Source organism: Amaranthus tricolor, chromosome 14 (genome assembly GCF_026212465.1).
Source record: "Amaranthus tricolor cultivar Red isolate AtriRed21 chromosome 14, ASM2621246v1, whole genome shotgun sequence".
Classification (NCBI taxonomy): domain Eukaryota; kingdom Viridiplantae; phylum Streptophyta; class Magnoliopsida; order Caryophyllales; family Amaranthaceae; genus Amaranthus; species Amaranthus tricolor.
Genome location: NC_080060.1, coordinates 14473473 through 14496891, shown reverse-complemented (window position 1 = coordinate 14496891; position 23419 = coordinate 14473473). Strand labels below are relative to the sequence as shown.

At 32.4% G+C, this 23419-nt stretch overlaps 1 protein-coding gene across 1 annotated transcript in view; it reads right to left on the bottom strand.

Moving 5' to 3' along the window:
- Positions 1-4535: 4535 nt before the first annotated feature.
- LOC130799522 (cellulose synthase-like protein G3) overlaps positions 4536-23419 on the bottom strand; it is a 19539-nt gene continuing 655 nt past the window's right edge. Inside the window, exons 2-5 of the mRNA XM_057662640.1 lie at positions 15143-15268; positions 10805-11248; positions 8063-8410; positions 4536-5608 (exon numbers count right to left, since the gene is read on the bottom strand). Of these exons, the coding sequence (XP_057518623.1) occupies positions 5060-5608; positions 8063-8410; positions 10805-11248; positions 15143-15268 (1467 nt within the window). The 3' untranslated portion in view covers positions 4536-5059. The remainder of the gene's footprint in view (positions 5609-8062; positions 8411-10804; positions 11249-15142; positions 15269-23419) is intronic.

The window sequence follows — 23419 nt, the reverse complement described above, 5'->3', positions numbered from 1 at the left end:
ATCATTGTTTTTCATTGTGTTCAATATTGAAATAGAATACTATCATGCGTATTATTTTTGTTGAAACTAACAGCGTTTGAAGAGTTACAAATGATTGAACAACAACGACAAGATGAGATACTAAGATCCCAACAAACTAGTGTATCCACTCCAAGGAATGTGATGAACCCGAACCCTAGACAAGTTTTCCAACGTCCTATTCGTCCACCAAAGCGTGCAAAAACTAGTAGAGGAAGAGGTGGAATTTCTTTAGCTGGAGGTCGAAGGAGAACTAGAAGTAAGTTTCAAGAGGATATTGAAGGACTTGGAAAGCGTACCTCACCAGTTTTGGATCATTTTACCATAGTGGCCGAGAAGGATGATAACAATGTTGTTATTTCATTACATGCTGTTTGTCGCCATTGTAAGAATACTGACTATAGAGCCAAAGGTCACTATGGAACCTCCAATTGTAGAAATCATCTCAAGACTTGTGAACCTTACCAAGAATGGCTTACTAAAAATGGTGATCTCATTGGTGATTTTAGTTAGAGAAAATATTGTTCTCTTTTAGCCGAGGCCATTATGTACCATGTATACCCCTTAAGCATGGTTGAGCACAAATTCACAAGAAAATTGCATCGTTACTTGAATCCAAAGGTGAAGAACATATCTAGATCCACAATCACTCGATGGTGCATGAGGAAAAACTAAGTTAAGGAAAATATTATTTGAAACATTGAAGGATTTAGATAGCAAGGTTTCTTTGACATGTGACATTTGGATAGCTTGCACATCTCGTGGATACTTGACTTTAACGGCTCATTATATTGACAAGGACTGGTGTTTGAAGTCGAAAGTTCTTAATTTTCGTCATTTCCCTCCCCCCCTCCCCACACTGGTCATGCGATTTATGAGCTTGTTTATTCAATGATCAAGGATTGGGGTCTTGAATCAAAGGTTATGTGCATGACTGTTGACAATGCAACCAATAATGATTCCATGATCCCCTTGTTACAAGAATGTTTAAAAGGTCAATCGTCTTTTCCATGTGATGGTGCACATTTTCATATTCGTTGTGCGGCGCACATTTTGAATTTGATTGTTAAAGATGGATTAAAAGCAATTGATCCTGCTGTCAAACTTGTGCTTGATAATGTCAATTACATTGATTCATCCGAGGCAAGGATGATTAGGTTTAGAGATTTTGTATCTCAGATAGAAAAACCTTCGTTGCTGAAATTATGGTTGGATGTTGTAACGAGAATGAACTCTACATACTTAATTTTGAAGCGAGCTCTTGACTATAGTGTTGCGGTGAATCGCTTTGGTAGTACTGAGCCTGACTACACCTTGAAGCTCACTGACCGTGAGTGGGAATCTGTTGAAGACATGGCTTCTATACTTCAACCTTTCTATGAAATGACTAATCTTTTTTTTGGGTCAGATTATCTCACTACATATCTATATTTTGAACAAGTTTGTAAGGCAAAATACCACCTACTACGTGCTTGTGAAAGTGAGGATACTTGCATTAGAGGGATGGGAAATGAGATGTTTGAGAAGTTAGAGAAATATTGGAGCGATTCCTCTTTAATTTTGTCTATTGCTGCGGTGTTTGATCCTAGGCATAAGATTCCATTTCTAAAACATCATTTTAGAAAGTTTTATCAACAAATTGTGAGGATTCGCTCTACTAAAACTCATCAAGCTTCTACTTATGAAGATCTCGCATCAGTTGGTTCATGTTCTCACATTAGTTCATGCTCTCGTAATTCTGATGGCTATGAGGTATGTATTATTTAATTTTAAACTCCTTTTAACAATATATTTATTATTATTTATCTCAATAAGTTTGTCTTTCCATTATAATATTTTTACTATTAATAAGTTTCATAAGTTTTATCGTTTGTTTACAGAGTTTTGAAAGTTCTCAAGAACTACTTTTTTCTTCAAATATTTTATTGGAAGTGGAAAGATACCTTGAATCACCTTTGCACATGCATATTGATTCGAAATTTGATATTTTGTTGTATTGGAAAGACCAACAAACTACTTACCCAATTATGTCTAAAATAGCTAAAGACATATTGGCTATTCCAATAACCACAGTTGCATCCGAATCAACTTTTTCTATGGGAGGAAGAATTTTGAATAGATGGAGAGCATCCCTTTTATCAAGACATGTTGAATCCTTGATTTTAACTTGTAATTGGTTGTTTGTATATGAAGAAGAACCTGATGAAGTAGGATTAGTTGTTGGCAGTGACTTAGTCCCCGATGCAGAATCGCATGCTAAGGGAGATCAGGGTCCAAGTGGATCCTCGTCTTCAGAATCTGGTACGTATTTTACTTTTAAAATAAATGTTAGTTAATTATCATTGTATTATAACTCGTGTTTCGTGTACTTTATGTACTCAGTTATGGTTTGTTCACTTGATTGTTGCCATGCAAATAATGTTGGTTCTTATGGATCTGATTGTAGCTCAAATTGAAACACGAAATCTGGACACAAGTAATTTAACCTTACAAGTCACATGGAAACTTGATAGCCATTGGGTTGGATGAATGTTATCCATGAGTCTTAGGGGCCGTTTGGTTCGCACAAGGGAATCGGAATGGAATGCGCAAAGGGAATGGAGGAGAAAGGAATAGATTCCTCTAATTTAGCCTAGTCGTTTGACTGTGTTCAGGAAACAAAAAGAAATGCTCATTGATTCTCTTTGTGACTGTTTGGTTCAAGTTAAGGAATTAAATTATGAGTTTTTAATTTCTTTTATATTTTTTCCAAAAATAACTAGTTATTATATGATAAACTTGATAAACTTATTTTTTTAAAAAATATCATTAACTTGTATCATCTTTTCCTGTAATATGAAGAAAAAAAAACATAACTCTAAATAATATCTTTCTAGCTCTATTGATTACAAATAATAATAATAATAATAATAATAATAATAATAATAATAATCATAATAGCAATAATAATATAAATAAAATTAATAACAATTTTAAAAAAAAAAAAATTACCAGTCGCACAAAAAGTGCGACTGGTATTTTTTTCTATTTTTTTTATTTTTTTAAATTTCGAATTATGAAATTTTTTGTTTAATTAATTTATTTTTTAAGTTATTGTTATTTAAATAAATGTTGTAATAAATTATTTTATTTTAATATAATATTATATTATGATAATGTTATTATAATAATTAGTTTTGAATTTAAATAATTTATTTGAATGTTTAATTATTTTTTAATATAATAATAATATATTAATTAAAAATTTAGTTGTTATTTATTTTTTAATTTTTTATTAATAGTTTTTTTATTAATTTAGTTGATAATAGTGTTATTATGTCCAATGGCAAATTTGTAATTTTTTAAAGTCTAGGGGCAAATTCACAATTTAATTAGGGGGTGGCTGTAAAGTGAAAATAGTGGCGAATTATAAGAATACCCATAAATCAAAGTTCAAATTTTAAGTGATGGGTAATGAAGTGGGGAATGGAAAGGGAACGTGTAGGGGGGGGGGGGGGGGGGGGGGGGCAATGAAGGCATAATAGTTTGGGGTAAACCCAAAACTAAAATGGGGGAAAGGGAATGATAGAAAGTGAGAAACAAACAACAACAAAGGGAATTGGGTATTTTCATTCCCTTTCCCTTTGATTATTACCCCAACCAAACGGCCCGTTAGTCTTATAGGCAACTTTCTAATAGCCTTGTTTACTTGGGTTTAGGCGATTAGAATTTTCCCTTAGCTATGATTCATGTTGGTAGCTTGCTGAACATGTGGCGTTTGTTAACCTTGAGAGGCATTATAATGATCTCACCCGACATGTGATACATATTCTGGTAGCAAAAATTTTAGGCGTTTCTTTTTTGTATCTTTCTTATAAGAATGAATTACTTTCTTGTAATACTTTGTTTGTTTGTTTTTGTTCAAGATTGAAATATGGTACCACAAGCAAAGCAGCAGTACTTGAGAGATTTTGGTGCTCGTTGTCGACTTTTATGTTTCGTATTGGAGAATGTATTTAATGGTGGACATACTCACGTACATTTGATGGATGATACTTTTATGGTGGATATATAACTATTTATAGTTGCTGATTGAATGTTAATTTTTGGGGTTAAAAACTTGATATTTGTATATTTACATTAGGTGGATGTATAAGTAATGGATGTAATTTTTTGGGGTAAAAAACTTGATATTTGTATATTTAAATTTGGTGGATGTATAAGTGATGAATGTAAATTTTTGGGGCTTAAAGCTTGAAGAATTGGTGGATTACTAACATGAAATATATAATTATTAATTAGCAATAGAAAGCAAGATAAGTCTAGGTTGAAGTGTTGAAGAAACATCTAAGTTTTTGTATTGTTCCACTTCAGTATGTTTCTAAGGTTTTTGTAATGTGCTTATTGGTTTATAATTGATATCAATATCATGGGGAATCTTATTTATTTATAGATAATCTTGTTTACAATGTTTCAATATTAGAAAATAGTTTTCAAATATTCAAAAAATCATAATTAGAAAACTGAAATTGGACCTAATTTGCTGAAATTAGGTGAAAAGTTAAATCGGATTTATAACAGTTTGATTAATAATCGGTTCGAGTTTGTATCAGTTCAGGTTAAAAACAGTTCAATTTTAATCAGTTTTAGTCAAGTTGCATTCGGTTACGTGCATAATTCAGGTTGGAATAGACTCGGATCGATCACTGTTGAGTTCGGGTAACGTCGGTAAATGTTTATATGTCGGTTATAAAATTCGGTTGCAGTTCGAGTTCGATTTTTCCCTTTTCAGTTATCAAACGGTTCGAGTGCAATATCGGTTCGAATAATGCCGGTTTGGTAAACCTAAAAAATTAACATTTTTTCTGGTCGGATCATTTTCGATTCCGGGTCGGATTTTCGGATCGGGTTAGATTTAAACAGCTCTACCTCCCACTATTGTAAAGATAAAATTTTCCTTTTTTTAATTTATATTAGTTTATTATTTTAATGAAACAGAAACATCATAAGGATGGAGGTAGTATAAGAGAATTCAAACATTTAGAAAACTTACCCTATTATATTACATCCCACTAGCAACTAGCAAGCAAAGAAATGAAGCTAAAAAAGTAGAAATCAATGTAATTTTAGTGGGCATTCTTCCATTGTCCCTCCTAAACACCATAGCTTTATAAAGTGGCCAGCAATTAATGACCACAAAACCCGAAAGCAAAATCTGTAGAGATAGTCCTTGCATTTCTTTCAATCCTCGTCTTAAAATTGTAACTAATCCCGTAGCAAAGGAAACAAGATTGATAATGGAGGCCATTGTCATAGGAACAAACATGGGTGACACGACCCCAAACTCGAATATACTTTGTTCATATCTTTTCTTCAGTTCATCGTCTTGTACTTTACTTGTGACATCGAATCCAGGAACCACGATTCCAAGAGAACTAAGGATGTATTCTATGAACCCGAAAAGATAGCTTGAAAGTCCACAAATCATCCATATTCTTTGGGAATTCCACCATATTTCAAAGGTTCCTTTTTGTAGGAGAAAGTCTAAGAGGTCTTTCCCATTCGCCCCGATAAAGAGGAATATATACAAATAAAACCGCAAATCTGAAATCTGCACAATCTTAGTAGTTAATTCATTATTTTCTTATATATATCATCTAATTGAAATATAAACTAAAATTAGAAAAAAGAAATTTAAAAAATTTTTAGTTGATGATTGAAATTTTGTATATTCTGTCGCATTAGAATCATATGAATTAAAAGTGGATGCTAGCTACACATGGGATTTTCATATTTGACACTATATAGTATTTTATGTTGTGTTCGGAAAGATTTCAATTATGAAATCATAAATGAAGAATTTGAGAATGATAAAATTTGGCAAGTCATTATCAAATTCTCAACATTAACTATTTTGAAAACAATAGTGGAATTCAACCAGATCTAAATTTGAAAATTTTTAATTTGCCAAACAATAAATTTGAGCCAATTCTATATTTCTAAATGAAATCATCGTTTTTAAACATGGCATTAAAACAATGGGGAATCGAGATTCAAAATCTTTTGTTACATTGGTCTCTATACTCTCTAACACCGTTGTAAAAAAACCATCTTAACGAAAAGGATTAACTTAATTGAAATCCCTCATTATGTTATAATCTTTTGTCCCTAATCCTTACGAACGCACTCTTTTTTATAGGTATAATAGGATGAAAGGGGAGGTATATACCTCACTCAAGGATCAAAAATATGAAGTTAAGTTGGTGTTTATGATGTGTCTTAAGTGTTGAAAACAAATAATGCAAGTTAGTGATGAATGGTAAAAATAAAGTAAATAATCAAGACAAGAATTTAAGGTGGTTCACCAGTCAATGGGCTACATCCACCATCTAGCCTAAGATTATATTATGTGTTAAAAAGAGAAATAACAAACGTGATAGGTATTACGATGTAGGTTTAGTATAAGGAAGAGAAGAGCTAATAGGGTGAGAAATAGGTTAGAAGGTAGCTCTATTACAATGAAACACGGACGTGCCCCTGGATCTGCGTGTCGCGTGTCGGACACGTGTCAAACACAGACACGCGACGAACACACAAAAATCCGTGTCCGACACGCCAAACGAAGTGTCCAATATTTTAATAATTTCCCGGACACGTGGACACGGCAAGGACACGCGGCGGACACGGCAAGGACACGGAAGGGACACATGCCCCACGTTTTCCCACTGTTGAACCCGATTATTCGCTGATGGGTTCCATTTTTCAACGAATCTTGCTGTGTCCGTCGAGAAATGAGACCCGACTCCATTTGCTATGTATAAGGATCTGTTAAGTGATCCGGTTGCACACCATCTTCAGGGAACTGAGATGGATGGGCCATAAGTCCAGACCCGTGTAGATGGGTCGAATACCAAGGGTTTCGGTAAAGCGGGTGCTAGATGCTGCGTCGTACCCGCAACTACTGCTAGTTTATCACCCACTGCTACAGACTGAACAGGAAGGTCTCTCGAAATAAATGGCGGATGGCGGAGTAAGAGTGAGAGGGGTGGCGGAGGAGGAGGGAGCGATTCCCATTGAGAAGAAATTGGATCAAAAGTGGAAAAACAAATTGGGGTAAGAATTTGTTGAGGGTTTGAAGAAGATGAGTGGGTTAAGTTATCGGGAGTACGGATAGTGTAAATGGAGTAAAATGGAGGATAAATTGTGGAGTACATTCATAACAATCTTAAATTTACCTATTTATTTGATTTTCTTTGATTTGGTTTGTATGACTATTTTTAAATACTCATGTTGTTTATTTGGTACTTATTTTCATTTTATGAGAGTTTTATGTTTTTAAAGTCTTTATTTACATATATCAAATGAAAGATTGTAAACTTATCTTTAATTTGATATATTTATTATATTACCATTTTTGTGTCCCCGTGTCCGCCATTTTTAAGTTGGCGTTTTCACGTACCCGTGTCGTGTCCGTGTCCGTGTCCGTTTTGGTGCAACTTAGCTCCTAGGAGAAGGTATTTATAGGCAAAAGATATAGGACTTAGTACAATACAATGGGGGCAGCAGTATACGAACACAACAGCAGGCTGTATGTCACGTCAGAAACTAGCTGATGCATGGCCTGACCCCTGCTCGACCCTGGCTCGACCAGGTGCAGGTTGAGCGGCCTACAGTGGCCCAACACAGCTTCTGTTTTCTTGTGTTACCACTTGTCCCTTGGTCCCCAAAACTCTTACACTTTGTCCTTCTCCGAATGCTTGCTTTACAAAGCCAAGTTTTGCACCTCCAAGCCTTCACTACCTATTAGTACAATGTACTAATGGTACTTGCTTGATACCCAATCAACCAATCACAAGAATGGTACTTTGCCCTCTTCTTGTTTATACTAACAATCTAGATTAATTATCTTAATCTTGTTTTGATTACTTGGTGAACAAAAATCACCAATAATCCTAACATAGGGGTATTAATTTATAGTTAAATAATAAGACAAAACAAGATCAACAACTATAATGTAAGATATAAAATAACTATAACAAAAATAAGTATAACTCGAAATTTATACCTGTGGAAAGGTAGAAATTCCTCTAAGAAGTGCAAGCTGAGGAACGAAGGCATAAATGGTTAGTGGAATGCAATAAATGGGCGTAAGAGCAAAGTGTGTATAAGTAAAAGCAGAGAGTATGCCCATTTTGTGAATACCAAAAGTGATTGGGCTGTATCTTAAGAAAAGAACATTAAGCAGCCCAATCATCCATCTCTTGGTTTGGCTTAGCATGTTAATTAGTGTTATTGGTGAATCTCCCAAGAATGCTGGTCTTTCAGGGTTACAAAATACACTCTTCCACCCCTCACAATGCATCCGATAACTTGTATAATAGTCCTCCACCAATGATCCATATCGATAGCCCACCTGTATAAAAGTCAATTTGTTGCATTATAACAAGTATTATTGTCTACAGATGATAAAATGTGTAGAGGCTTGGTTAATAATGTTAACGAGTATGAGTGATCTAGTTTTCAGATTTGATATTAAGTTATTTGTGGTTGTTCAATGAATCACTACTTCACTTTACGGAGGTGTTAATATAAAAGTGGAAAGGGAACTCTTAAGTAGAGGTAAGGGAAATGATAAGGGTTATTGTTGTTAGTTTTTTGGTATAATTATGTAACCGAAATATTTTTTACAAAAAGTGTTATAGGAGCTTTGAAAGTGCAAACAAATTGGAGTAATCAATTACCAAAAGGAAATGAAAATGATTTTCTAATTATCTTAACAAACGCAAAGTAATGGATTTGCTTATCCGTTTCCCTAACTTGATCCAGAAGATGCATACTAAACACACCCAAAGATTGTAATCTAAATTCTATACAATATGAGAGAAAATAATGAATTAGGAAAGCCAATTTAATACAACTCTTAGGGCTGATTAGCTTTAAATAAGTAAGGGTGAGACCTAGGAGGGCTATTTGTTAAGTATTATTTGTATGAACTATTTGGGTCAGGGATGGGATACTAATTTGACATGAGAAAGAGTAATTTTCCATTAAACCTAGTAACTATTGCACATATCAATCTTACCAATTTGATCTACACTTAGGTCTTGTTTGGATTGAGAGAAATGAAGGGAAAAGAAAGAAAATGATATAAAGGAATGAAAATCCCCTTATTTGAATGGCAAAAAGGAAGGGGGAAAATTTGAAGGGAAGGAATTTGAAGGGATTCATTCCCTTCATTTTGTTAACATCCGAATTTCTCAATTAGAGGAAAGATTTGGAAGGAAAATAAAATTTCTTTCTTTCCCCTCCTTTTCCTTTCTATACAAATAAAATGGAGTCTTATCCCTTTCTTTCTCTCCCCTTCATTTCCCTTCCTTTCCATCCATTTTCCTTTCTTTCTTTTCTCTCCTAATTTGCTATCCAAATATAGTGTTAATTTTGAAACGACAAATCCAAATTTTCTTCTTGCCCATATATTATGATTGTTGCCTTAGCGGACTTAGGATAGCTTGCACTCTCAAAAAGGGTTGTTAACACATGTTTTTAAGAAGACGTATAGTCAAGATTATGACATTTAGAATTAGAGTAAATGCTACCAAAATTAACAACTTATTTACAAGGATAATAAATAGAGGTTAAATTGTAAGTTTAACCTAAGAAGGTGTGTAGTCCCTCAACATAAACTCCTTATTTTAGATGTTCGCCTTTAAGCAATACAAAAGGTAAAACAACCAATGAATAACATAAGATTAAATTGGGGATATCAATAGAGGATAATACTAAAGGTTGGGAGATGACTTCGAATGTAGAGGAGACTTGGTAAAAAGGTTGATAACTTGCATCCTTCAAATAGTTCAGGAGATTTTAGGAAAATTTAGCGGTGTTTTGACAAACTAGAAGTTTGCAGTTTGCAAGAATAAATTAGCAGTTTTAAGAGGTGAAACTAAAGGCATTTAAAGAGGTATTTTGACAAACTTGATTATTAAAAAGTATAAAAAAGATATCTATTGAATGACAAAGAGGAACTAAAGAAAAACCGATGACATAGGTGTATTAATGTGTATAAGGAATCGGGATAAAACCTCGTAGTTTAGGACGAGAACATAAATGATTGATGGATTAAGTATTATGACAAGCTATTTACTAGAGAATAAGGAACGATTTTAGGAGACGCGACAATCTCTCGCTTAGAAGAAAATAAAGAATTTATGCGATTAACACAAAAATTATATTTGAAAACAAAGCTAAAGAAAGCGGTTATGTCAGATGGTATACCTATTGAGGTACTGAGATGTCTAGGGATGGAGTAACTTAGCTAACTAATCTATACAACAAGGTTTGTTGGACAGATAAGATTTATATAAAAATGAATGCTACATAAATGTTAAAGATCGCTTGGAGCAACTTAGCTAGCTGATCTATTCAATAAGGTTTATATAAAAATGAATGTCAAAGATGATTACTTTTTATTATTCTTTTGTAATCAATACTATGTAAAATTAATTAGAAATGTTTATGATATGATTCTATCATTAGAAAAGGAATAAAGTCAATATGATACACGTACTTCCATCACTTCACGATATTGATAATATTTGACTCTTCACAATTTTTAAGTATAAATAGAGCCTTAATTAATTTTTATATAAAATATATACTTAAATGCTCGAAAATAAATTGAGACGAGTATAAACTTCTTTAATTCCATAAACAAATTATGTTTGAAATTCTACTTTCATGAAAAAATATTTTAAACAATATGAAACAGAGAGAGTAATAAAGAAACATCAAAGATGGAATGACTAACCTGTGTGCCCCATCTTGTATTGTTCTCGTAGTCACAAGCAGCTACAGAATGAGCTAATTCAAGTATTTCTTGTGATCCTATGGGCTTTTTTACAACATGCTTCGGCCCAAGTTCCAAAAGTTCAGTTCCAAAACAAGATGAGGGATTTCCAAATAGGGCTCGACGTTGAAAGAAGGAACCAGTACCCATATTTACAGTACATGAAAGCCCATCCATTCCCAATGGGTTGATTTGAAAAACACGTTTTTGTTCGCCAAAATAAATGTCTCCTTTATTAAGTCCATGAAAGAATTGAGGAAATTGAACGTATGCCATTGTTGGTTGAATTTCAAGATCAAAGAAGTAACATAAAACTCTCTTGATGGTTTGTGGATCATTAGAATACATGTCACAATCCAAAATTAGTATTATTGGTGCATTTGTCATTGTTGCTGATATACGAACCTATAACCATAAAGCAACCGATTAAGCAGGTCTGTTTATAAGATTTTAATGGTTGAAAGACGAATTTTGACATGTAATGAAAATATAAGAAATATTGAAATATCAAGACGTAAAATTAAGATTGATATAAATTGTTTTTAATTAATAATTATAACAATAATAATTAAACATATAATCTTTAAAATATATAAAATAATTTCTACGAAATAAGAATATGCTTTCATTTATATTTCTCCATACATAAAATGAATTCCATAATTTTAATGTAGTGTTAAAGTTAGAGCTGTTCAAATGTGACCCGACCCGAAAATCTGAACCGAACCGAAAACATGTTTTTTTTAGGTTTGTCGAACCGACATTATCCGAACCGAAGTTGCGCCTGAACCGATTTATGACCGAAAATCGTAAAATTAAACCCAAACTACGACCGATTTTTATAACCAACAGATCTCCGTTAACCGAGATCACCCGAACGTAATATTGACCGACCTGAGTCATACCCGACCCGAATCATGCTCAAAACCGAACTTGATCCGGCTAAAACCGACTTAACCCGATCGAATTTTTAATCGAAATGCTATAAACCTGAACCAATTTTTAACATAGAGGTATGATCGACTCATATTCAATCATCTTATTAGTTAATCTAATAAAGTAATAGAAATTTTAATAAATTAAATTTTATTCATACATGGTTTCATATATTAGAGTTAATAATCAATGGTCTATGTTTATTTAACTATTTTTAATCAATTTAGATGAAAAATGATAAAACTTTAATTTTAACTTAAAGTCACACAAGTAAAAGTAACAATGGAAAAATCACTAATTGATTTGCATTTTAATTCGTAGCCGAATTCTACTGGAAAATAATACCCGAACCCGATCCGTACCCGGTAAAACCGAACCAATTATTAACCGATGACAGTCCGAAACCGATTGACTACTTTACGCGAACTTCAACCAACACCGAACTGATGCTAACCCGATAACTCAAATAACCGATCTTCAACCGAACCGTGACTAACCGATCTGACCCGAGTGTGACCCGCCGTAACACGCATCCGAAAAATAATCGATCTGAAATAACTGAACTGAATGACACCCATCTGAAACCGACTCGATCACCCGAATGAACACCTCTAGTTAGAGTGTATAACATATTTTGGTACCTTAACCATTAACTTAGACTTTTGGTTGAGTTAGTTCCTTAGCACGGTATCAGAGCCAGCGTGATAAGAAGTCACAAATTTAAATCTAACTACCCCTCATTTAAAGTAGAATATTCAGCATCTTCAGGTATGAGAAAAGTCTCTGCTCGATTCACACTTCTAGCCCAAGGGTTCTCGTGGGAAGGGACGTGTTAGAGTGTATAATATATCGCAAAAACTTGAGAGCGACGGTCTGCTATTGAGACCGTCCATATGGGCATGCCTAAAAGCAAAAAATTGAAAAATAAAGCTGCCAAAATTATCAAAAAAAAAGAGTTAATTTTGACCTATCAATTCTACCATTAAAGTGATCAATTTCAACTTAAAGTAAACCTTAAATAGATCAATTAAAATTAAATTTTTACTTTAAACCTAAAAGTGATCAATTTTGACATTAAATTGATCAATTTTTATTTATAAGTTAACCTAAAATAGATTAATTATTTTAAAGTATTTAATTATTTTAGAGCACGTTTCCAACACCGTTATAGTGCCAAGTTTCGCGTTTTTAGAATGATTTTATGTACTTTACACTTGACTTCGCCTTGATCTTGTCCTCGAGCTGTTTTAAGGTCATTTCAGGTGTTTTCAAACATTTCAAGGTCAAGTGCGATGTGTTTGAGGTTTTGACACTCTTATCAACAAGTTAGACGTGCATATCGGAGCTTTAGCACACATCCCCAGCCATTTTCAAAGGCTTCGCAAAGTTCGGAAGCCATTTGACACTTCAAAGAAGCTAAAGAGCAAAGACAAAGGCTCGTTCGACTGAATCCCTAGCCCACTCAGTCGAATGGATACACAAAGCTCTCAAACGAAGACTCAAATGATGTTGTTTTGCCCGAATGCACTCCATCCAGGCGAATTGTTTATTCATTTGGTCGAACAACCTATGATTCAAGCGAGTGGATGCCTTTGCTTGGTCTGCTCGCTTCAAAAGTGGCTTGAAAGGCCGAATGATCTCCTATTTGGTTGAATGGACCTCATTCGCCCGACTGAGTGCCCCATTCGTATGAATGGCCTTGCTAATGCGCGACTCGATTTCTTCGCAAGCCTTTTTCGTGGGCTATCTTTTAGGGCTTTTTTCCCTTATGTCTTTAGGCTATAAATACCATTTTTTGTAATAAACCCTATGCCTACTTTGAAAGCTCCTTGCCTCAACTTAGAACATTAATCTATTGTTTTCTTTCTTTTTATACCCTAATTAGATTTAAAACTTTCACTTTATTGCTTTCCTATACATTTCAAGTATTGTATTTTGGATTCAAGCTTTCTCTTAATTCAAGCACTTTGGTTTATGTAAGTTTCCTTTGTTTATTGCTTTGATGCCATTTATTTTCTTGATTTAATGCTCTCATTGTTTTCATTGCACTTCATAAAATAGTTATTGTTCTTGCTTTCATTTATTGCTCTCCTTGTTCTTCAATATTATTATTGTCTTCATTTATTGCTTTCTCTATATCCTGTTGTTGATTTCACTTTAGTTTATCCATGTCTCATTTCAAAGCTTTGTTCAGTGCTTATTGCCTAGTTGTTATTAGCATGAGTGAGTAGTTTTCTTAGAGGTTTGATTAGTAAAACCTTAGGATTTGTCTTGTTCTTCAAGTTTAGGGTTAGGGTTTGAGATTGATGATGATTGCTTGCTTGATATTCGATGAATCTTGTCCTGCCACTCCTTAGGAGACATAGGGCGATAATAGGTTGTTCGTGTGATTTATAGGGTCACCAACTTCCTCTCGTCATTTTGAGTGTCTTGATTGATTGTTGTTCGATTTTCCTTGACCTAGCTTATCTTGTGTCCATATCGACCCTCCTAGGGTGGATCTAATCTATCCCTGTTTGTCTTTCATTGTTTAATTTTTTTTTAATTCTTGCTATGTTTTTATTTGTCATTAGTTTAGTTCAAGCAACCCAACATTTCATATACACCTCCATATAGCAAGTATTGAGTCTTTCAAGCCTTGTCCTTGAGCTTCGACCCTTGACTCACCATTACACTCGTTGTAGTAGTATTAGGGTGATTACAAGTGTTTGTTTGCATAGCTAAGCCTTTAGTAAAGCGACACTAAAACCTGATTTTCATCAATATACACATCTTGTCAAATACACTACAGCAAATAATCAATTCCCTAATAACGGTCTTGTCCTTCATAAAAGATAACTTACGTACAAATTTATGGTCTACCCGTGAATTTATATTTTTAAGTAAATAAGATATTAGTTGTTAATTTTTTTTATTGTGTTATTATCCTCGAAATTTTAGTTGAAAATTAACTTTAATAAATGTTGTAATCTTTAAAACTACTAATATTACAAAATTTTTATAGTCCATTGTTTTTACTTTTGCTATGATTTCTTTTCATAGATGTCTCAAACACTTTTTTATATTACTATCAACATATTTCAATTGTTTTAATATAATCCACAAAATCCACATGGTCCTACAATTTATTAATCTTTTTGTGTATTATATAAGTATGCATAATAATTTTTAAAAGACGAATAGACTAGTATATATTATAGTAATATGTTTAAATTTATGTTTCTTCATATATAACGAACTCCACAATTTTAATATAAGGCTCATATCTTTAAAAGTGAAAAAAATATAAGTGGGGATGAAAAAATAAAGATTAAGCGTATAATATTGACTTTTAGTATGATAACATTGATTCTTATTTCTTACCAAAGCATTGAGGGCACCGGCCTTGAAACGATGGTGATGGGTTATATTTTTCTCTCTAGAGGTATAAACCAAGTTTGGCATCATTTCTCCACTAACATCCTTGTCCTTCATACAACTTACCAAAATCTGAAATACAACAACAATAAACATATATATATATATATATATATATATATATATATATATATATATATATATATATATATATATATATATATATATATATAATGAGAAAAATATATAGCCGAGGCGAAGAGAAAGACTAATTAAATTTACAGACGAGATTATGACGGATAATAATATAATAATATAATGTAAATAAATTTAAGTGTGTATAGTAGAATCACTGGGGCCATAAAAACATTCATTTAGACATATTAAATACATATGATTTTTGGTAATCAAATCTATTTCGTATGTTCCGAAGATTATGCTATGACCACTATGATTTATGAATTAGTTTGGGTTGTGTTTGAGAATAATTTTTTTTTCAAATTCTAAATTTCAATAATTAAATCCTAACTAAAATTTTTGAAAATAAATTTCTAATTTCAAGTATTTTTAAAACAACAGTAAAAATGACATAATTTAAAATTTAAATATTTTTAATTTGACAATCACTAAAAATTTGAGTCAATTCTAAAATTTCGAATAAAAACGTCATTACGAACAATTGATTTAATTAAAAAAGGGACGAAGTAGTGTGTGAATGAGTGTATAAAATTTGTAAGAACCAATTGCAAGTTATAATATGTTTTAGGGGTTATTGAAAGTCTCACCCCTTATATTCAGAGAATAAAGTTAAAAAGTAAAATTTCATTCGAAACTCTCATTAACAAACCAAATAATTATGTGGGCTAGTATATCCATCTACTAAAACAAGTCAAAGACAATTTAACAGTCTTTTATCATACTTTCTCCTTTTCGCTTTACTTGTTATATTTGATTTTTTAGATAATTTAATGTATTATTTTAAGTATTTATATATTAAATTATACACGTTTAAAAATTATAAAAAGTTAATATTATGAAAGTATGCGATTAGACAATTTAAACAAGATTTCATTTGACTATATTTTTTTATTACACATTAGCCGCAATATATAAAATAAAATAGAACGATAAATAGTATCAATAATAGAAATGTAACAAGTATTTCAGCCTATTTGCCTAAAATTTGCCTTTTAGGTTGAATAGAAAGCTAAATACCGTTAAAACTTAGAGAGATAAGGAGGAAGTAGAATGAGTAAAAGTTAGAAGATGAAGATGTTTTACTCATTGGTGTAGTTTTTTACATTGGTAAACTTTCATATTTATAGGCAAGTTCATCCACAATTACATTGAATGCATTCACATTAGGGTAAATTCATTAATTACCTTTCACACTATATTTATTAATTATCTTTCACACTATATCTCAACACTCCCCCTTGAATGCATTCTAATTATGTAAAAAAAAATATAAAATATTATTACAATATTTCTATTTAATAATGCCTCGTTAAAAACCTTGTCAGGAAAAGCCCAATGGAATAAAAACCTGAACGAAGGGAAAAAGAGTGCAGTGAGTATCATTCTCCCCTTGAGTTCAACAGATATCTCGTAGATAACACATTTCAATTTTATATACAAGTTGTTCGAATCTCTTTGATGGAAGGGACTTTGTGAATAGATCGGCAAGATTTTCACTTGATTGAATTTGTTTGACTTTTACAATTTTCTATTTCTAGAAGTCATGTGCAAAGAAAAGTTTTGGTGCTATGTGTTTGGTTCTATCCCCTTTTATGAAGCCTTCACTAACTTGTTCAATACACCCGGTATTATCTTCAAAGATTACAGGTGGAGAATTTATTATCGAGTTTATCCCACATTCTTCTTGAATGTGACCAATTGTTGACCTTAACCAAACGCATTCTCTACTTGTTTCATAAAGGGCGATCAATTCTACATGGTTTGATGATGTAGCTGTCAGTTTCTGTTTCGTGGATCTCCAAGATATTGCGGTACCTCTATATGTGAATACATATCCATTTTGTAATTTAGTCTTATGGGGATCTGATAAGTATCCAGCATCTGCATATCCAACAAGAGTAGCATCTTGCTTTGATCGATAAAATAGTCCCAGATCTTTAGTTCCTCGAAGGTAGCGCAACAAATGTTTTATCCCACTCCAATGTCTCTTTGTTGGTGAATTGTTATATCTATCTAATAAATTAACAGCAAAAGCAATATCAGGTCTTGTATCATTAGCTAGATACATCAGAGCTCCAATTGCGCTTAAATATGGCACTTCAGGGCCAAGAATCTCCTCGTCTTCTTCACAAGGTCGAAATGGATCATCTTTTGGTTTTAATGATCGCACTATTATTGGAGAGCTCAGCGGATGAGCTTTGTCCATATGAAATCTTTTTAGGACCTTTTCTGTATAGTTGGATTGGTGCACAAAGATTCCACCCCTTAAGTGCTCCATTTGTAATCCAAGGCAAAACTTGGTTTTCCCAAGATCTTTCATTTCAAATTCTTTCATCAAATATTTTGCAGTTTGTTCAAGCTCTTTGGGAGTTCCAATGATATTTAAATCATCAACATAAACTGCAATTATAGAAAATCCTGATTGAGTCCGTTTAATAAATACACAAGGACTGATTTGATCATTTTTGAATCCTTCTTTCAGGAGATATTCACTAAGACGGTTATACCACATTCTTCCAGATTGTTTTAGTCCATAAAGTGACCTTTTCAGCTTTATGGAAAAACATTTCTCGTGATTGGTGGTTTTCTGGCAACTTAAGTGCTTCAGGGACTTTCATATAAATGTCTGTATCAAGTGAACCATATAAATATGCGGTCACATCATCCATAAGTCGCATTTGCAAACTGTTTGAGACAGTTAGACTTATCAAGAATCTTAGTGTAGTCGCATCTACTGCTGGAGAATACGTTTTTTAATAATCAATCCCTGGTCTTTGGGAAAAACCTTGTGCTACAAGTCGTGCCTTATATCTAACTACTTCATCTTTTTCATTTCTTTTTCTTACAAAAACCATTTGGTGTTTGGGTAATTTTTCCAAAAACTTCTCGTTTCTCAAGTGACTTTAATTCCGCTTGAATAGCATCTTTCCATTTTGGCTAATCATTTCTACGCCGACATTCTTGTATCGTTCTTGGTTCTATATCATTTTCATCAAGTGTTATTTCGGTGGCAATTGAATGAGCAAGTGCATCATTAACAATAACATTCTTTCGATTTATTTGCCTTTTAGTTGAAATGTAATTAATCGAAATTTCATTGTTATTTTTGATATCATTATTTTCTTTTTCTTTGAGATTTTCATCCTCATCTCCAAAACTTGTTTCTTTACAATTCATTGAAGAAGTAATATTGATAACATTTGCCATTTCATTCAACCTTTTGGATTTTCTTTGTTTCAAATCCTTTGAACCAAGTGGTCTTCCACGCTTCCGGCGTGCAATAGATTCATTTTCAGTGGCTTTGTTATCAGTGGGAATTTCAATTCGTGCCGGAACATTTGCCGCAGGAATATAAGATTTTGTCACTTGCTTTGTTTCTACAAATGCATCAGGTAATCTGTTTACAATATATTGATTATGGACAATTTTTCTAACTTCTTGTTCAGAAGCATTCGTTTTTGGATCATATATTTTCAAATGCATTGCATTCCATGAGAGATATATATCCTTCTTATTTGGGTCCACTTTCTTTCCCCCTAAGGATGAAAATATTGTCTCATTAAAATGACAATCTGCAAATCTAGCATTAAATAAATCACCAGTCATTGGTTCTAAATATTTGATAATTGATGGGCATTCAAATCCAACATAAATTCCGATCCTTCTTTGTGGACCCATTTTTGTGCGTTGGAGTGGTGCAATAGGGACATATACTGCACATCCAAATATTTTCAAGTGTGATATATTTGGTTCTCGACCATGCACTAATTTTTGTGGTGAATATTTATGATAAGCACTTGGTCTTAATCTTATCAATGACGATGCATGTATTATTGATGCATGTATTATTGCATGGCCCCATGCAGATGAAGGAAATTTCGACCTCATTAATAGTGGTCTTGCTATTAATTGGAGTCTTTTAATCAATGATTCACCCAGACCATTTTGAGTATGAACATGAGCTACTGGATGTTCTACGTCAATTCCAATTGACGTACAATAATCATTAAAAGTTTAGATGTAAATTCTCCGGCATTGTCAAGGCTTATTTGCTTAATTGTGTAATCTGGAAATTGATTTCTCAATCGAACGATTTGAGCAAGTAATTTCGCAAATGCCACATTTCTAGTTTGTAGGAGACTTACATGTGACCATCGTGTTGAGGCGCCAATCAATACCATAAAATATCTAAATGGCCCAGAAGCAGTATTAATTGGCCCACATATATCTCCATGAATTTTTTCCAGAAATTTAGGAGTTTCAGTAGCAATTTTATTTAAAGATGGTCTAATTATCAATTTTCCTTGTGAGCATGCAGAACATGATAATTCATTTGGCTGGGGAATTCTCATTTTCTTCATTGGATGCCCAATTGAATTTTCAATAATTTTTCGCATCATTCCCACACCGGAATGACCCAATCGGTCATGCCATAAATTCATCATTTCTTTATTATCTAACTTCTGGTTAGACACCATGTTTATCTCAACCGGTTTTATATTAATGCAATATAATCCCGATGAGTATGCTGGTAATTTTTCATGAATGCTTTTCACATTTTTCAGATGTGACGCATAAATGTTCATTATGATTTTCGGTCATTGTTTCTAAATGATAACCATTTTGGCGTACATCTTTGAAACTTATGAGATTTCGTCGAGATTTACTCGAATATAAAGCATCATTAATTACTAGTTTTGTCCCATTAGGAAGTATTATTTGAGCTTTTCCATATCCTTCTATTAGTGTAGTAGTTCCAGAGATTGTGGTGACATCTGCTTTCACCATCTTTAACTCAGAAAAGTATTCTTTGTGCTTTAGGATAGTGTGAGTTGTTACACTATCTAGGAGGCATTGATATTTGAATCCATTTTCAAACTGATCCATATCTTCATATTAAATAAATAGATAGTTAAAATAAAATTTCATTAACGTTAGATGATATCAATACATAAAAAGGAGATTGCATATAAAAAGGAAATACAACTAAATAAGCACCACAACATTGTTAAGAAAAATTCAAATATCTTCATCATATTCTTTATCATTTTCATCGCCATTTAAATAGAAGTCTGAAAGGTCAAGATTATGCATTGACGTGCTTGCTTTATTATAAGGATCGACATTGGGCATTGAGGTGCTTGCTTCATTAAAGTTTTCTTCCACACCTTTTCCCTTTTTCTTTTGGGAAGCTAGATACAGCTCCACCAAATGTTTGGCAGTACGACATGTATGTGCCCAATGCCCTGTCATGCCACATTTGTAACAAATACTTTCTTTTCCTTCTTGATGGCTATTTTTATTGTTATATCCCACTTGTTTTCCCCTTCAAGAATTATTATTGTAATGATCATTTTGATAATTTTGGGAAAAGTGGCCTCTACCGAATCCTTGAAACTTTCTACCATGTCCATTAAAATTTCCACGACCTTGTCCTTGTCCTCTTACTCGAAAATTTTCGCGTCCTCTACCACAGTTATTATAATTTCCACGGCCTTTTATTTTCAACAGCATGTGCTTCAGGCGCATGTGTTTTAGTAGAGTGTGTCTTACGTATAGTTTGAGATCCAATAGGTCTCATATTATGATTTTTCGAAACAAGATCATTATGTTGTTCAGCAGCGAGAGTACTACACTCAGATCCGAATATCTTTTGAAATTTCTTTCCCTATATTGTTCTTGCAGAATAATGTTTGATGGATGAAAATTAGAAAATGTGAGTTCAATCATTTCTGCATCAGTTACCAGGTGCTCACAATATTTCAACATTGATGCAATTCGGTAGAATGTTGAATTGTACTCACTGAGAGTCTTAAAATCAGAAAATCTTAAATTTTTCCACTCATGGCTAGCTTTTGGAAAAAGTACCCTTTTGTGGTGATGAAATCTTTCAACAAGAGAGTCCCACAATGTTTTGGGATCTTTTATGAATAAATATTCAGATTTAAGGCTATCATGAATATGGTGCCTCAAGAGGACTAAGGCTTTGGCCTTTTCTTGATTTGTAGCTACCTTTATTTTGGTAGCTTGAGTTCCATCTAATGGATCCTTTTCTTTTACTTCCAATACAGTATGTTCAAGTCACTGAGCTTTTAAGTTCATGATGACATCTTCTTTCCATTCTAAGAATTTTTGTCCAGTTAAGTCTAATATGTTGAATAGTCTTTTGGTAATTTCTAACATACTTGCTACATAATATATAATTGTTTTATAATTATATGACAATGCAATAATTCTTATATTTTCATAATAATAAACCATTAGAAAAAATTATGATGTTTTAATTTCATAATCTTCTCCCCCTTGGTTTGTTGTTATGAATTTGTTGTAGATAATAAATATAGGAATAAATCAAGAACAAGAGAAATAATAATAATAATAATTATAATAATAATAATAATAATAATAATAATAATAACAATAATAATAATAATAATAATAATAATAATAATAATAATAATAATAATAATAATAATAATAATAATAATAATAATAATAAGGAGAAGAACAAAAAAAATTAAAGACAATAAACGCTAAAGAGGGTAAAAAAAAATAGCATTTACATAATATATTAGTACAATTTATCATACAAAATGCACTAACAAACAAAAGAAAATATGACAAAGAAAATCATGTGCATTTTGTTTCTTCTTCTTCAAAATAAATTACTTCTTCATAATTATTATAATTCCTAATGCTACAAGAAGGACCACCAAACCCATAATTAAGGAGATATATAATTTGAGTTTGGCAAAATTTTCTTCAAATCTAAAAGTATGGGAAGATGAAGATGGATTGTTTTTGTAATGGTGGTACATTGTCGGTGGAAGGAAGAAGGAGAAGGAGGGTTTTTGATGTAAAGAGTAAAATTGAAAGGATAAGGGGTATGTGGTAAAAAAATTAGGGTAATCCTATTTTATAGAGGGTTATCCCAAATCATACAATATACCGTATTATTTATGTATACTTAAAAGAAATACTTAAAGTAAAAGGTAAAAAATGCACATGGATATAAATGCAAATACTGCAAATAAAAAAATGCATATATAAATATACGAGAATAAAAAAATAATACTAACCGTCCATTTAGGCGGTAAAAGAAAAACAATTAGCCAGCCATATAGGCGGTTTAAAGAATAACAACAGAAATAAATAATACTAACCGTCCATTTCGGCAGAAAAAATTATTTTATAGGTCATTTAAATTTATCTTGCAAGGTTTAGTACTTGTTTCTCCCTCATCATCTTTGGTGGGGGTTTTATTACTTGGTGGGGGTTTTATTTTCAGTTGATGTTTTTGGGGCATTATTAGTTGGTTGTGTTGATGAATTATATGTTGGTCGTACTGGTGGAATATTAGTCGGTGAAACAAGTGGATTATTAGTTGGTCGTACATGTGAATTACGAGTTGGTAGTACTGGTGGACCATTAGTATTATTGGGATTATTATATCAGAGCTGATTTAAATCAGTCCTTGCTGGGTTTGTAGTGAAGGGTATGAAATTATGCTCAATTATAAAATAAAAAAATGTGTTAGAAACACCTTGGATGATGATGTTGACACCGTTTGATTGTTGGTCCATTTGTGGGTACCGATGAAAAAAAATGCTTTATTAGGTTTTTAAAAATATTACCTTCTTGATTATTAAGGGTAGAGCTGGTGCTGATAACGTGTTAAAACTTAGAGAGATAAGGAGGAAGTAAAATGAGTAAAAGTTAGAAGATGAAGATGTTTTTACTCATTGGTGTAGATTTTACATTGGTGAACTTCCATATTTATAGGCAAGTTCAATCACAATTACATTGAATGCATTCACATTAGGGTAAATTCATTAATTACCTTTCACACTATATTCATTAATTACCTTTCACAATATATCTCAACAGGTTTTATATATTTAGAGTTAATAATCCATGGTCAATGCTTATTAAACTATTTTTAATCAAATTAGATGAAAAATGATAGAACTTTGATTTTAATTTACAGCCAAACAAGCAAAAGTAACAATGTAATAATCACTAATTGATTTACATTTTAACTATTTCCCTTAAGTAAAGAGAATCTTGTCATCAATTAAAAAATGG